The sequence below is a fragment of the Amaranthus tricolor genome, chromosome 12 (assembly GCF_026212465.1).
Source record: "Amaranthus tricolor cultivar Red isolate AtriRed21 chromosome 12, ASM2621246v1, whole genome shotgun sequence".
Lineage (NCBI taxonomy): Eukaryota > Viridiplantae > Streptophyta > Magnoliopsida > Caryophyllales > Amaranthaceae > Amaranthus > Amaranthus tricolor.
Genome location: NC_080058.1, coordinates 17,822,512 through 17,840,630, shown reverse-complemented (window position 1 = coordinate 17,840,630; position 18,119 = coordinate 17,822,512). Strand labels below are relative to the sequence as shown.

At 31.7% G+C, this 18,119-nt stretch overlaps 1 protein-coding gene across 1 annotated transcript; it reads right to left on the bottom strand.

Moving 5' to 3' along the window:
• Window positions 1–182: 182 nt before the first annotated feature.
• Window positions 183–4,438, bottom strand: LOC130828214 (heptahelical transmembrane protein 1-like). Its single transcript, XM_057694070.1, has 4 exons — window positions 3,897–4,438; window positions 3,720–3,809; window positions 1,259–1,316; window positions 183–1,154 (listed from the first exon to the last, which is right to left on the bottom strand). The coding sequence occupies exons 1-4, from the start codon at window positions 4,181–4,183 to the stop codon at window positions 498–500; spliced, it is 1,092 nt and encodes a 363-aa protein (XP_057550053.1). The 5' UTR covers window positions 4,184–4,438; the 3' UTR covers window positions 183–497.
• Between the last annotated feature and the right edge of the window lie 13,681 nt (window positions 4,439–18,119).

Below are 18,119 nucleotides of genomic sequence, written 5' to 3'. Positions count from 1 at the left end.
GTATATGACGTCTTTGTTATCACTATTCACGAACAGATATATCCTAAGTGTAGGATCTACCTAATGATAATGCGACAAGCAAATGTTGGAATGTTATGGTATTTAGGCGTTAGACATCAATAGAATTCTGATGTCAAAACAAAGGATTATGACAGACTTAACCAATACAGCTGATTCCTGCATTGTGGAAAATTCATGATATTATGAAACAATTCATACATTCTTCACAATATATAGTATAAGATTAAGATATAGTATGTAGTACATTAATCAATAGTTTTGCTTAACACAAGATTAAATATGAATGCTTTATGTATTGTATTGCTCAACTGTTCAGAGTTTCTGAATAGCTTTTGCTAACAAATGAATAATAATTTTCCTTATATCTACAATTCCTATAATTATCCAATAATGTATAATCAGTCTAAACATTATAAAACAGTAATGTAATTGATCTGATTTAGCAGGTGATCTTAAATCCAATTTTTAGGTCATTATCAACACCCTACCATATCTCTGTATTCCATGAAAAGTAGTGCAGCACCATAGTGAGCCAATGCACCCAACAGCACAAACACATGGAAAATCTGATGACTATGACCTGCAAGATCGAACCAACCAGGCCGCCATCTTTCTGGAATCCGGGTCACATAGAAGCATGTCCCAATAAGGTATGACAGTGCCATAACAGATTCATAAGCAAGGGTCAAATTCCTTCTTGGGTTATCCCAATTCAGAATACAAGCATGAATTGCGGGGATAATCCCGAATAGACCCATGGACACGAAGAGTATAGCACGAAAGGCTCGACATTTTCCTGATGAGAGGGTAGGAGAAAGCATTGTTGCGATAGTGAAGACTCCGAAGATAGATATCCCTGAAAGGTAGACTATTTGCCAGATGGGTTGGCATAAGAAAATGTAGTACATTGCAGGAAAGAATGAGGTAATGATCATGACAGTGATCCCGGTGTAGTCCATTCGAAGGAGCCATAAGTTCATTTTATGAGAGTGGCAACAGAAAAGATGGCAAATACTGCTTGATAAAAGGCAGTACATTGAGCCACATAAGTACACATAGAAAGGCCATCTTGCTGTTGATTCAATGTCTCCTTGGTGGGCTAAGCTGTTCAAATCCATCATTTTCGTCATTCCCTGAAATGTTTCAAAGTATTAGAACGTTAATGTCGAAGGTTGATCGTGTCATTAAGTATTAATACGTGGACAATGGTACATGGAGCATTCTCAAAGTTGCTTACCATGAGAAGATTAGTAGAATCATGAGATGCGTTTTTGTCTAAACCAGATGAATAAGTCCTGAAATTTTCATAAATAAAGAGCAAAATCAATTTCAACCTACATGATTGTTGCAAGAAACTCATGCTTGTAGAAAGGACAGCATATAGGCGGATCTAAAATTTAAACTCAGTAGAAGCACAGTTGATAAAAAAAATTCAAAACATCATATATATATATATATATATATATATGTATAAAATGTTTTCAATTGAATGTTTTGTTAAACCATACAAAAGGAATAGTTAAGAAAAGTTAATTATATTTTAAATAGGTATTAGAAATTATAACTGCATTTAATAGACCTTTGTTGTATATCTTTGAACACATTAAGTGCAATTAAAATCTCATATTAATAAAGAAAAAATGAATAGCACAGCCGGTTTAGCCCTTGTCTCAAAACCCACAGGTTGCTGGTTTACATCCTATTACCTCACATGAGGGCACCTAGATCCAATGCTTTTATATTGCGCAGAGAATATCGTGGAGATTAGAGCCAATTAATTGATATTGGCTAATGAAATGTTGTTGACTTAAACAACAATTAACACAGAACGACAGGAATATATTATATGTTCATCTAATTAACACGCGGAAACTTGAAGAAGCCAAGCTAGCAATGGCAAGATGGTATACCTACTCAGAGACAAAAGTACAACAAGAAACTATGAAGAACAATAGTTAAATATGGTTTAACAACCACCCTAATAAGTCAAATTGTAACTCAAATAAACAAAGATACCATTATTTTTAGCATTAGTTAATACCCTTCTATCCAAAAGATATGTTCCCCCTTATATTAATAAGTCTTATTGTGTAATAAAGGAAAAATGTGAAAAAGTAAAAAAAAAAAAAAAAAAAAAATTCATTCATGGTTTGTGATGGGTGAAACGGACAAGTGAAATATGTATCTATTTTGACTAGTCTTATAAAGGAAATTTAGCATGTCTTATTGGTGTTTGTTAATTAGACGATCAATTCATGGTGATATCTAAATCATGAATGCCTGGTTGATGCATGCAATTATCGTTTTTTGTATACATCATACTAAATTTCTTGACTATTCTATAATCTTAAGTTTGATATTCATGATATATAGTTGTCAATACTTGTCATGTTAAGGGTGTAACATTAATTTTAGAATTTATAACTTTGACAATTAAATTTTTTTGGTTTGTATTTTATTAGACCATTTCACCATGAGACAAGTTCACATAATTAACTTATTTTTATGATTGATTACTTTAAGATTTTAAATTATTATTTTACGATAATAAATAAATATACATTTAGTCAATCCAATAAAATAGTCTTACCACTCTCATTTAATTGTGAAATTTTATTGAAATTGGTGTCAGTTCTGCTTAATTTATTTTATCATGATCTCCTTGAATAATTAAACTTCTATTTTATTACTTTATTTGAACTTTTGAAAAAATATCAAGCAATCATTTACTCATAGAACACAATAACTTGCAAAAGACCGTCTTACTCGTGAGTTAATAGCCCAATATGCTTCATTATAAATACGCAATTAGATATTGGTAAATTTAAGATAATAATTTATACTTTTGAGATTAAAAATGAGTTCTTTCCAAAGTTATAATTGATCATTTAATTGATTACATTATATATAATTGATTATTTTAAGTTAAAGTTTTTAACGCTGAAATTGAATACTTTAAAATAAATTGATCCATTTAAGGTAATAAACTTGTAAGTATAAATTAATTACTTTAATGTTGTAATTGATCAGTTTAAGGACAAAATTAATTTTTTTTTAAAATTGATTCATTTAAACTTTATTTTAAGTTAAAATTAATCACTTTAATAAGTTTGAATTAATATTTTTAAAGTCAAAATTAATTTATTTTTTATTAATTTTGAGTTTGACCCAGCCTATTAATATTCGTTTCATAATGAGATGATCTCGTGCGAAATTTGCTATAAAACAATACAACTCTGTATAGACGTCATGGACCGTATTTCTTTTCTTTGTAATTTACTGATTATAAATACACTATGGCCTTATTTGGTAAATAATACTTTGACCGACTTTTTGGTTGGTTCTTTGTTTGTGGATTAGAGAGTAAAAACAAACTTGTTTTGCAAATAACGTTTAGAATTTATTGAAAATTTGATATTTGGTTTATAACCCACTTTTTTTTAATACAATGCATCCAACTTATCAAAGTTTTAAAATGTCTCTATTAACAATCTGCTTATTCATTCAGCTTAAAAAAATCCACCAAAACAACAATTGTAGCTGTTCGTAGATACAACCAATATATCACGGACTAAAGAGACGAACTTGTTATCAAACAAACTAAAGAGATGAACTTCAAATTAATTCAGAAAATGTAATAAAAGAAAATACCTAAAGCAAACGAGCAAGGAAATTAATTTTAATTTTGAATAAAATACCTAAAAATCCCAAAAAGATCAACAGCTTGTGACAAATGAGCAGCATTAACAATAGTTAATCCAACGAACAGAAGAAACCCAAGTAAATGCCTGCAATCAAACCCAAAAATCACCATCAACATCAGCAAAATAAACCCTAAAAAAACCATCTCGAATTCAAAAGAAAAAACAACTTACGTCCAAACATTGAGCGTTTCATTATGCCACTGAAACAAGCTAAAAAAAGCTTGTTTTAAAGGCCATTCTGCTCTATAATACTTCAAGATAAACTCATTATCCTTCATATAACTAGGCAATTCATTAAAACCCACAAGCTTATACTCCTTTTTATTGGATTTCTTCTCAATTTGACCCTTATTTGCTTCACAAAAATGATTACACTTTTCCATTTTCTGTGTATTCCTCTGTTTTCCCCTGTTTTCTTCTGTTTTTCCCTGCTTTCCCCTGTTTCTTGCACTGTGCATTGCCCAGAAAACTCTCTCCCTGATTGTTTGTTTGTGTGGTGAAACAAACAGAGTATAATAAAGAAAGAAAGATAATAAGAAAATAAGTAATCTGTTTGTTGAGAAATATGTGTGTAAATGTGTGTCAGTTTTATATTGGTGTTTGGAAAATCGATGAGGCAACTAACTGCAAGGATAGAATGGAAAATGAGATGAGCATTTAAAGAATGTAGTTGAGGAGATAACAGAATACAAAAAGTGAAGTATATTACAGGTTTTATATATTTTAATATTTTAATGGGATTGAGTAAGAGAGTTTGAAGGGGAAATTAAGGTGTTTATACTTAATAGTTAGGTTAGCAATAAATTTTGGTTTATCTCCCTTTGGACGAACACTACCTACTACTATTACTACTACTACTACTTATTTCTAAATTTTCAACTTTGACAGCTTTGCACTAATTAATATTGGATGTTTTGGACCTCCCAAATTTCTTAATTAAGTATGGATTTTTGGTGTTAAATTGCTTACCCCTTATAAATAATAGCTACTGCCAAAATACCATTTTGTTGTTAGAGTGATTGTCATATGTATAAGTATATGTTAATTAACATGAAGTTGTTACCAAATGTAAACAAATTTATTTTAAATTTAAATATGTTTTAAATATATATATATATATATATATATATATATATATATATATATATATATATATATATATATATATATATATTTATTGTGGCTTTTGCATAACCATACTTAAAAATCTTAGTTTATTACCTTTAACATATTAATTAAATCGTGAAAAATCTACTGCAAAATGCCACCACCAAATAGTATATAAATTTTGTGTTTTGGAGCTTGCCAATTGGGTTAGCTTGGAAAGTGCTTAGAAGAAGGACTTTGGTCTTTAGGGTTTGAATTTATTATATTTTCTTTGTATGAGATACATAAACTATTTTTAACGATACCTCTTTTAATTCTTAACTTAATCTTTAACTAACTTTGAGTTTTTTGAAATTAAAATTATAAAATTTTATTAAATTATGGTTTCCTTATGCATTAATTCTAGTAGTCATTTAAGATTAAACTTTATATGTGAATAGTAGCATAAGTCAAAATATGATGAGCATTTTAAAGTTTAAATTAAAGATAAACAAATATATTATTGGATTGAAAAAGTATTTGAGTAATGATTATTGAAGAACGTGTTGTTGGCTAGACCCCTTAAATGAATTCGTTTTATATGAAGGAAGACAAAGTCTATATAAGATGATCAGCATGTCAAAGTATTAAATTAGAATTGTTATTAACTTATTGCTATGTTATATTATGGTTCGAATTAACATATGTATATAGCTTCACTTGATACTCTAAGTTCACTTGCTTGGACTAAATATGTATACTACTCGAAATAGTCATGATGATCGGTCGTTGATAGTGTGAGCATATTTATCTTACTCATCTTTTGATTATCTTGGATATTCTAAATTATTATAGAAAGACTTATGATTCAAAGAACAAGATATTGTGCTCGGTTTTATGCAAGAATTGTGGCTTCATTCACTAAAGCCTTGCTTGAAGAAAAGAGAATTCATCTCTTTGATAGCTCTAGGTAAATGTCTCTTTATAGAAATCTTTATGTAGGTGAAAATCATATCTTTGATTGGCTTTAATCCATTGATGTTATTTCCTTTTTGCGATTTTAGAGATATTATTTTCTCCTAAATATCTTATCGTTTTAGAAGCTCTAAAATATTATTAAATTATTTTCTTACAGGTTTGAATTAGAGCTACTAGATTCTAGTTCCTGAACAGATTACATTGAGAAAGTAATCATTAAAGAATTGGTGCTTAAGAGTATATAAATACAAAAGTATTGAAGCTAGACGGTATTAGCAAATATCCTACAATTGTCATATACAAAGTCTTTAAGCCATCACTTAATCCTCATTAAAATTGCTCCTTGTGCTCGCATCTAAGAATACCTTTTTATACTTGTGATTTCTTTGGTCATCTTGTTTTTTGATAGTGACTTCATTTTTATTCAATTTGGATTAGTTTTGTTAGTTTACTGGGAATTGAGTGTCTAATTGGTAGCATAGGGCTACAGAAATATTTAGAAGATAAATGTGACCTTGTTTTAATGATAAATGCGACCTTCTTCTAAACCTTTTTCATCACATGGGTGGTCATCTAGAATAGACTAGCAACCGAAGACAAAATAAACAAATGGATGAAGATTGATGATACTGAATGTGTTATGTGCAATATTGCCAATGAATATTTATTACACCTGTTGTATGACTGCCAGTATGCCCAAAAGGTCAAAAGAAGTCTTTTTATGTTCCTTCAGCACGGGCTAGAAGACACCACCATTTCAGAGGATATTTTGCAGATAAATGAGCTGAAAAAACAGAAGACTGACTAGGCAAAGCTCATTGTGGAAGTTTGGACCATGATGATTTATAGCCTGTGTATCCAGTGCAACAAAAAACTTTTTGATAATCACTCTTGTAAATCAAAATTTTTTTCAATGGCATTGTTTATAAAGTTGCAGGGAGGGTTAGTGAACAAATAAGAGAGATCCTTGTAACTAGATACGTGGTTTTGGTTTTTGGAGGATGCATAGTGCTAGTGCTCTTATTTTTGAGAGGCGTAGGCTTCTCTAGGTGTCTCTGGTTCGAGTTAATTTCTAGCTTGAGTTATATTTTGATCTTGAAATTCATTTGTGTTCTCTATTACTACTTCATATTCAACCTATTAGTCCCATTTAATTTTTCTCACTTATCGAGATAACATTTTAACATTTAATTTCTTTAATTATTCTTAATTAAAAATTATAAAAAATTGATATTAATAATCTTTGTATTGAGACGAATTAAACAAGATTTTACATGATATTGTTTTAATTTATAGACTAAAAATAAAATACAAATTTAGAGTGATAAGTAAATAGTGAAAAAAAAGTAAATAAAACTAATAGGTAGAATTGGAGGTAGTATTATTTTCTTCTTTGTTTGTATTCGGTTATAGCATAAAAAGTCATAGTTATAGCATTTGCTTAACTTTATTCCTCAAACAGTTTGTTTTAAATTTCAATCACTTGATTGTTTCAGTAAAGAATCTGACTAGTTTTGCAAAAATATATCATATCATACTCTATTTAAACCGCCTTTCTACAGTATTTTTGTCGCCTTATTAATTCTTCCAAGTATATTTTGGTGTTTTATGCATACCTAATCAACACATTTATTTAGTTTTATTTTTTTTATTGTCTTACTCCCACCAATTCAGCACCAACATACTATTTGCTTTTTGGACACTATTTATCTTTTACTCTTAATTTGTAATTTATTATTAATCTACAAGTTTAAACATAGTCATGTGGAATCTTGTTTGATTCGTCTCAATGCAAGGATTATTCATATCAACTTTCCATAATTCAACTCCTTGTTTATTATATAATTAATGCAACACATCACTAATTTAATTTACGAATATTCTAACCTATACAGCCAGTGTAGATTTAAGTTATACAATACGTAAATATGTTTAAATATTTGATATTCTCTAAAATTGTTAAAAGTGAAATCTTTAGAGTATATTTTAACTAGATTTAAATAAATTTACATATTTTGTAATCTAAATTTATGAACCAGGTGAATAGGATAGAAAAAATATATAATTTTTATTATATTTACATTAAAATCAATTAAATAAGATTCTTTTTGATTATTTTAACTTCAAAATTAAAAATAAAATATGCATTAAAAGTGATTAATTAATAGTGACAAAAGAATATAGATCCCATGTGGTGTAAGTATTGATAATTGTTATGAATGGTATGTGTGACTTGAGTGCACATGTTAATGTGTGTAATCATGTGTGTGACTCTTGGTTTGTGGAATGTAAATGGATGTAATTATGTGGTGAGTATTCATGATGAATTATGGGTGTTAATGAAGATTAATGAAGAAGAAGAAGGGACTTGATTTATGGTAGCTCGATCGAATTCTGACAGAAGGATCAGAAAGGTCGCTCGACCTACCTGCTCGACCGAGCGAGAAATTTTGGTAGGTCGAGCGGCCAGACAGAATGCTCCAGAATGCTGCTGATCCTCGCTCGACCAAACCGCTCGACCAAGCGAGCTCCCTGTTTCGGTCGAGCGGATTTTCTGATATGCATGGGATGCTAGTTTTCGACATTTCAAGTTCTTGGAGTTATTTCATATTATTCATTACTCAATATTAACTATGTATTCAAGTGAGCTATTGATATTCTAGTATCTAGTACTATATATAGGGTTCTCATACTCACACATCAAACACATCAAACACAACCCCTAAGCCAAACACATAGCCTTTTGTTTTTATCTCTTGCTCAATTGTAATTCTTCTTTTAGAAGTGTTGTTTATACTCATTCTTGATATAATATAAACAGAAACTACACACCACGGAGGACGTAGCTATCATTGGGTGAACCTCCTTAAATCCTTGTGTCCTTTTGAATAGCTTACATTGTCAAACGTTGCTTTGTTCATTGTTGTTTGTATTGTTCTTAGCATCGTATCGGTTTTGGCAAACGTTTTCAATTGGTATTAGAGCCAAGTTGATTTTACGGTGTCCTAAGAAGTTGTTATTTGAGAATCATGACTACAATGAAGCTTGACATAGAGAAGTTTGATAGGAATGTAAATTTTGGCTTATGGCAAGTCAAAATGAGAGCCATTTTAATCCAAAATGGTGTACATAAGGCCATTGATGGTGTAGATAAGATGCCGGAATGAATGTCCGCAGCAAGATGGGAAGAGATAGACTCAAAGGCATTGTCGGCAATCCAATTATGCCTTTCCAATGAAGTTCCAAGAGAGGTTGTTAATGAAACAACAACCAAGGGTATATGAGAGAAGTTGGAATCACTCTATATGGCCAAGAGTGTTACCAATAGGCTACTTTTGAAAAGTAGACTCTACGATCTACGCTTGGAGGAAGGTAAATCCTTGAAACCTTACTTAGATGAATTTTACTCCATTGTTATGGATTTGCAAAACATTGATGTCAAGCTTGATGATGAAGACTTGGCAATTTACCTCTTATGTTCTTTACCCCCTTCTTATAAAAATTTTAGAGAAACTCTACTCTATGGTAGAGATAATTTGAGTAGTGATGATGTGAAGAGTGCCTTGACACAAAGGGACCTTATCAATTCACAATTATCACAAAAGTCACAAAGCAATGCTAGTGATGGTTTGTTTGTGAGAGGGAGGTCACAAGAGAAAGGTTCCACTAGTGGGAGTGGAAACAAGGGTAAAGGGAGGTCCAAGTCTATTAGGCCAAATAAAAATAAAATTTGTAATTATTGCAAGCTTAAGGGCCACATCAAGAGGGATTGTTGGAAGTTAAAAAAGAAAAATGAAGAGGAAGCTAGGGAAGGAACTAGTAATGCAAATGCTAGTTATGTGAATGATAGTGATGATGGTGATGTACTTGTTGCCACACATGGGTACAAAGATAATGATGAGTGGATTCTTGACTCGGGGTGCACATTCCACATGACTCCCAACAAAACTTTCTTCCATACATTTGAAAGTATTGATGGGGAAATGTTACCATGGAAAACAACACTACTTGTAAGGTTGTTAGGATTGGGAGCATTAGAGTGAAGATGTTTGATGGGATTGTGAGGACCTTAACGGATGTTAGGTATGTTCCGGGTTTAAAAAAGAATCTTTTATCTTTGGGTACTCTTGACAAGATCGGGTGTAGAATCACTTGTGAAGGTGGAGTTATGAAGATTGCCAAAGGCTCACTAGTTGTGATGAAGGGTAAGTTGAATGGGAGTTTGTATGCTCTTCAAGGTTCAACCATTCTTGGCTCGGCAAATATTTCCACAAGCACAATGTCCGATCATGACACCAAACTTTGGCATTTGAGGCTTGGTCACATGGGAGAAAGAGGTATGTTTGAACTCTCTAAACAAGGTTTATTTGATGGGAAGAAATTTGGGAACCTTGGTTTTTGTGAACATTGTGTTTATGGGAAACACAAGAGAGTTAGTTTCAAACCCGTCATTCACAACACTAAGGGAATTTTAGACTATGTCCATTCCGATTTGTGGGGGCCTTCACGAATGCCCTCCCTTAGTGGTTGTAATTACATGTTGACCTTTATTGGTGATTTTTCAAGAAAAGTTTGATGTTATTTTATAAAACATAAAAATGAAGTTTTTGATGTCTTCTTGGAATGGAAGAAGATGATTGAAAAGAAGACCGGTAGGAGAATCAAGACCTTAAGAACCGATAATGGTCTTGAATTTGTTGATAAAAATTTTCTTAAATATTGTTCTAATGAAGGCATTGTTAGACATAGAACTTGTGCAGGACGTCCTCAACAAAATGGTGTTGCGGAGATGATGAATAAAACATTGTTGGAGAGGGCTCGGTGTATGCTAAAACAAGCAAATTTGGGGAAGCAATTTTGGGCCGAAGCGGTTGCTACGGCATGTTATTTGATCAACCGCTCTCCTCATCCCTCATTGAAATTCAAGTCACCACAAGAAGTGTGGTACAACACTCCGGTAAGTTATTCTAGTCTTAGAATCTTTGGTTGTCCAGCTTATATTCATGTAAATGATGGTAAGTTAGAACCTAAGACTAGAAAGTGTATTTTTGTGGGATATGGAGTGGGTGTAAAGGGGTATAGGGTGTGATATAATGAATCAAAGAGAATAATTGTTTCTAGAGATGTTGTTTTTGATGAAAATAGCATGCTTGTATCTAGTATAGAAAAGTCTAATGATAATAATGTAAATTATGATGCACAAGTGGAGGATCAACCTCCCAATATTGAAGATGAGGAAAGTAATGATGATGTTCAACAAAGGTCTCCCTCTTTTTCCACAACTAGGCAAAGAAGGAAGATCGTGGCTCCGAGAAGGTATATTGAAGAGTGTGATTATGTGGTATATGCTCTCAACATTGCTAGCGAAGTCGAAGGGTTAAATGAACCATGTACGTACAAGGAGGTAATGGCCTGAAATGACTCAAGCAAGTGGTTGATAGCTATGAAGCAAGAGATGAAGTCTCTTGCAAAGAATAGGACTTGGGATATCGTTGAAGCACCAAAGAAAAAGAAAATTGTTGGGTGCAAGTAGATATTCAAGAAGAAGGAGGGTCCTTCTAGTGACATTCCTCCCATCTACGAAGCAAGGGTAGTTGCAAAGGGATACTCTCAAATTGAGGATGTTGATTTTCATGAAGTTTTCTCACCGGTGGTGAAACACTCTTCTATAAGGGCATTGCTTGCTTTGGTGGCGATGGAGGATTTGGAGTTACATCAATTGGATGTAAAAACGGCTTTTCTTCACAGTGAGCTTGAAGAAGAAATCTTTATGAAGCAACCGGAAGGTTTTGAGGTAGCCGGTAGGGAAAATCATGTGTGTAGATTGAAGAGATCATTGTATGGGTTGAAGCAATCTCCGAGGCAATAATACAAAAGGTTTGATTCCGTTATGATTTCACATGATTTTATTCGAAGTTCTTATGATAGTTGTGTCTATCTTAAGAAATTTGAAGATGGTTCTTTGTTATATTTGCTCTTATATGTTGATGACATGCTAGTAGCATGTAACTCTTTGTTTAAGGTGGAGAACTTGAAAGAGTTGCTTTCAAGTGAGTTTGATATGAAGGATCTTGGTGAAGCCAAGAAAATTCTTGGGATGGAGATTTTGAGAGATCGAGCTAAGGGTATACTATACCTTAGTCAAAGGAAGTACATCGAGAAAGTTGTGCAACGTTTCTCTATGGATGATGCTAAAGGTGTGTCTACTCCTCTTGCTTCTCATTTCAAATTATCCAAGAAGTTGTGTCCATAAACAAAGGCGGAAGAAGACCAAATGGTAAGAATCCTATACACTAGTGCTGTTGGTAGTGTTATGTGAAAGTTAATAGGAGGTTGAATACTCTCTAAAGGGGGAGGGGGGTGAATAGAGAGTTTGGGATTTTAAAACTTTTATGGCAGTTTGTCTCAAGAGTTTGAGGAGTCTGTCAAAACTGTCTTCTAGAACAGCTTTAAGCCAATTCGAAACACTAATCGTATGTGCGGAAAATAAACTTTAAAGAATAACACGCGATATATTAACGAGGTTCGGTTCTAACTAACCTACTCCCCGCCTATGGGTTCTCTTTCACCCCGTAGGATTTCAACGCCTTTTATTAATCCGACTTTAATACAAACAAGAAGATCTCACTATCTCCTCTCACCACGTTCTTCCCCTTGAAGAACCGTATTACAAGTCCCTTTAATTAAAGCAAAATCCCAAATCTCACAATAGAGATTCACAAGTTGAACACTTTGAAAAGTATTCTTGATTAGGCGTATTAAACTTAATCTAACTCTTTTTAAACTCTTAAGCCTATTACAAATGTAAGAGTTAGATGAACTAAGAATTAAGAATTACGAATTACAAATTACAACTCTTAGAGAATTTCTAAGTTAAGAGAGAAAGTTGTAAGAAGTGGTGTATCTTAGTTCTGGAATGAAGCCTCATATATATAGTGTTATGCCTCAACACATCTTCAAAAACAAGAAGGCTCCTATCCGTTATTTTCTGTTGACCTGGTCGTTCTGCGCCTGACTTCAAGATCTTGAGGTTATCTTCAATCTGACGTGTACTGACAGCTAAAAATAATTTCGTCATTGTGTTTGTAATTGTCCAATGCTATAATGCCACGTTAGTACTCATACAAGATATTGAATAATAAGCACAAACCAGATTTATCAACATTTAATTAATCATTTAAATTAATTTCTATTATTAGCATTAATTCAAATCGTCATTTTCTATTTTTAGTATAAATTCAAATATCATCCTATTAATAGAAAACTCTAGATCTTGCATAATTATCAAATATAGCCGTGTACTATAATTAGTAAAACATGTGTACCTTGTACTATATTTAATCATCAAACTAATTTAAACTCATATTTAAATTCAAGTTCAAATGTAAAACATTTAAACGTTAAACAAAAACGTGTAATAAAATATTCAACCTTAATTTCAAATAATATCCAAGTTAATTTTAATGAACCTTGAGCTATTAAAATATTTCAAATATAATTTCAAGGAACATTGACTTATTAAAATATTTCAAATATAATTACGAAACTAACCTGATTGTAAACGTAATTATCTTCAAGACTTTGAAACATATTTCAGAACTTATAAAATCAACTTTAAAATAAACTTAAGTTCTTTAAGCATATTCCATCGACTTCGTACTTAAATATATATAAATCAAATGTATATCAAATATGATTTTAAACTTACTTAAACAATTAAATGTAATTACTTAATTTATTTGTTTAATCAATATGTGTTTTGAATTATCATCATTCAAGAGAATTAAGTCTTCAATCTCTCCTTATCATTATTTAAGAGAGTTGAGTCTTCATTATGTATGCTATGGTGTGTTCTAGACCCGACATTGCTCATGCGGTGAGTTTGGTGAGTAGATATATGTCTAATCCGGGGAAGGGACATTGGGAGGCACTAAAATGGTTATTGAGGTATTTAAAAGGTACTTCTAATGTATGTCTTATGTATGGGAAGAATTCAAGCGAGCTAACCGGGTTTTGTGACTCGAATTATGGTGGTGATCTAGATAATAGAAAGTCCACAAGTGGGTTCGTGTTTACTTTGGGTGGTTCAGCGATAAGTTGGCAATCATCTTTACAAGATGTGGTTGCTCTTTCAACAACCGAAGCGGAGTACATAGCCGTGGCCGAGTCATTCAAGGAGGCAAAATGGCTTAAAGGTCTTGTTGGTGAAATGTGCAATAAGGTGTGCGAGGTAAGTGTGCATTGTGATAGTCAAAGTGCAATTCATTTGGCTAGGAATCAAAACACATTTCATAGAAGGTCCAAACACATTGATATTAAGTATAACTTCATCCGGGATGAAGTTGAGCACAAGAGAGTGTTATTGAAAAAGATTGACACTACAGAAAATCCGGTCGACATGATGACAAAGTCATTACCTACAACCAAGTTTGAATTATGTGTTGACTTGGTTGGTTTAGCTCCTTGCTTGAAATAATGCCTTTGGGGCATTTGGGGTGTGTATGTTTTTATGAAGTGGATTGATGAATGTTTTTTTTGACTTGGGTGAACTCAAGTCAAGGTGGAGATTGTTATGAATGGTATGTGTGACTTGAGTGCACAAGTTAATGTGTGTAATCATGTGTGTGACTCTTGGTTTGTGGAATGTAAATGGATGTAATTATGTGGTGAGTATTCATGATGAATTATGGGTGTTAATGAAGATTAATGAAGAAGAAGAAGGGACTTGATTTATGGTAGCTCGATCGAATTCTGACAGAAGGATCAGAAAGGTCGCTTGACCTACCTGCTCGACCGAGCGAGACATTTTGGTAGGTCGAGCGGCCAGACAGAATGCTCCAGAATGCTGTTGATCCTTGCTCGACCAAACCGCTCGACCGAGCGAGCTCTCTGTTTCGGTCAAACGGATCTTCTGATATGCATGGGATGCTAGTTTTCGACATTTCAAGTTCTTGGAGTTATTTCATATTATTCATTACTCAATATTAACTATGTATTCAAGTGAGCTATTGATATTCTAGTATCTAGTACTATATATAGGGTTCTCATACTCACACATCAAACACATCAAACACAACCCCTAAGCCAAACACATAGCCTTTTGTTTTTATCTCTTGCTCAATTGTAATTCTTCTTTTAGAAGTGTTGTTTATACTCATTCTTGATATAATATAAACAGAAACTACACACCACGGAGGACGTAGCCATCATTGGGTGAACCTCCTTAAATCCTTGTGTCCTTTTGAATAGCTTACATTGTCAAACATTGTTTTGTTCATTGTTGTTCGTATTGTTCTTAGCATCGTATCGGTTTTGGCAAACGTTTTCAATAATTAACCTTAAAATTTGTGATTTGAATCTTTCTTATAAACTTATCTTTTTATTTAATTAACTTTTATGTTTTTGATAAGTAACCTTTAAATTTGTGGTGCGAGAAGAGGGTTGCATGAGAATCGATTTTAAGATTTTACACTAAAAAATATAATTAAACAGTGACTTGATTCTCATATTTTTACCTAATCTTGATATATTATTAAGTTGCAAGTTTTTGTAAGGAATATTTAACTTAAGAGTACAACAAACATCCTCCGCTTTACATGCTACATCTTAAAAATAATTAGACGAAAATTGAAGTAACAAATTTCTACCTCCTGCTCAAGAGTAATGAAGAGATCATTAAATTAGAGGCTTTTGAAATGGACTATGGCCCATCACCAAACACAGGTGGCATTCATTCAACACTATGAAAATGTCATAAATCTTATACTTATTACAAATAATCACGAGTGCCTTTTAAAAATGTCAAATATCCACGTCCACGAATATAAGATTTCTGTACCTTTTTTTTTTTTTTTTTTAAATAAATTAATTTCCAATATATTTGGGGTACGATATTTTTAATAAACGATTTGAAAAAGATATTGGAAATAGTTTTGTTAGACAAATTGTATGCCTAAGTTTATCGTCATTAAATGATGCTTCTCAAAGTTTAATATTCCCCTATTTAGCCTAAATGTCTCATTTGACTTTTCACACTTGTTAAGACAATATTTTAACCCTTAATATCTTAAATTATTCTTAATTAAAAATTATAAAAAGTTGATATTAATAATCCTTGTATTGAAACGAATCAAACAAGATCTCATAGTTTTAACTTATAAATAAAGAGTAAAATACAAATTAAAAGTGATAAGTGAATAGTAACAAAAATTAAATGGAACATTTAGGCTAAATAGGAGGTAGTATTTCCATTTCTATATAGAATTAAATAATATTATTACCATACAAAACACATGTATTAGTTGCTAATGAAGATTTATGGAAAAAATATACATTTAAAGATGAAAATCAATTTCTAGAAAAATAACATGTTATTTTTTATAAGATTTTACCATATTTTTTCATTATTAAAAATTAGTTAGCCAACATGCAATTTATATCTCATTAAATTCACTATATCTTCTAAAAGATTATAAAACACTTTCACATTAAAATAAAAATACTAATAGGACGAGAACTAGTCAAACATTTGCTACATTATATCCTTCTTGCTGAGATATAGTGTGAAATGTAATTAATAAATATAGTATGAAAGGTAATTAATGAATTTACCCTAATGTGAATGCATTCAATGTAATTGTGGATGAACTTGCCTATAAATATGGAAGTTCACCATTGTAAAAACTACATCAATGAGTAAAAACATCTCTATCTTCTAACTTTTACTCATTCTACTTCCTCCTTATCTCTCTAAGTTTTAACACATTATCAGCACCAGCTCTACCCTTAATCATCAAAAAGGTAATATTTTTAAAACCTAATTAAGCATTTTTTCTTCATCGGTACCCACAAATGGACCAACAATCAAATAGTGTCAACATCATCATCCAAGGTGTTTCTAACACATTTTTATATTTTATAATTGAGCATAATTCCATACCCTTCACTACAAACCCAGCAAGGACTGATTTAAATCAGCTCCGACATAATAATCCCAATAATACTAATGGTCCACCAGTACCACCAACTCGTAATTAACATGTACGACCAACTAATAATCCACAAGTTCCACCGATTAATATTCCACCGGTACGACCAACAAATAATTCATCAACATAACCAACTAATAATACCCCAACAACAACTATTGAAAATAAACCCCCACCAAGTAATAAAAGAACCAAAGATGATGAGGGAGAAACAAGTACTAAACGTTGCAAGATAAATTTAAATGACCCATAAAATAATTTATGGGACAATACGTCACCTTTACGGATGACAAGGACACTTTATTGCTTTTGTTATTGTTTTATTCTATACCGCCTATATGGCTGGTTAACTTTTTTACCGCCTAAATGGACGGTTAGTATTATTTTTTATTCTCGTATATTTATATGTGCATTTTTTTATTTGCAGTATTTGCATTTATATCCATGTGCATTTTTTACCTTTTACTTTAAGTATTTCTTTTAAGTATACATAACAATACGATATATTGTACAATTTGGGATAACCCTCTATAAAATAGGATTACCCCAATTTTTTTTACCACATACCCCTTATCCTTTCAACTTTACTCTTTACATCAAAAACCCTTCTTCTCCTTCTTCCTTCCACCGACAATGTACCACCATTACAAAAATAATCCATCTTCTTCCTCTTCCCATACTTTTAGATTTGAAGAAAATTTTGCCAAACTCAAATTATATATCTCCTTAATTATGGGTTTGGTGGTCCTTCTTGTAGCATTAGAAATTATAATAATTATGAAGAAATAATTTATTTTGAAGAATAAGAAACAAAATGCACATGATTTTCTTTGTCATATTTTCTTTTGTTTTTAGTGCATTTTGTATGATAAATTATACTAATATATTATGTAAATGCTATCTTTTTTTTTTTTGCCCTCTTTAGAATTTATTGTCTTTAATTTTTTTTCGTTCTTCTCCTTATTATTATTATCATTCCTCTTGTTCTTGATTTATTCCTAAATTTATTATCTACAACAAATTCATAACATTAAACCAAGGGGGAGAAGATTATGAAATTAAAACACCATAATTTTTCTAATGGTTTATTATTATGAAAATATAAGAATTATTGCATTGTCATATTAGACAAAACAATTATATATTATGTAGCAAGTATGGTAGAAATTACCAAAAGGCTATTCAACATATTAGACTTAACTGGAAAAAAATTCTTAGAATGGAAAGAAGATGCCATCATAAACTTAGAAGCTTAAGGACTTGAACATACTGTATTGGAAGTAAAAGAAAGGATCCAATAGATGGAACTCAAGCTACCAAAATAAAGGTAGCTACAAATCAA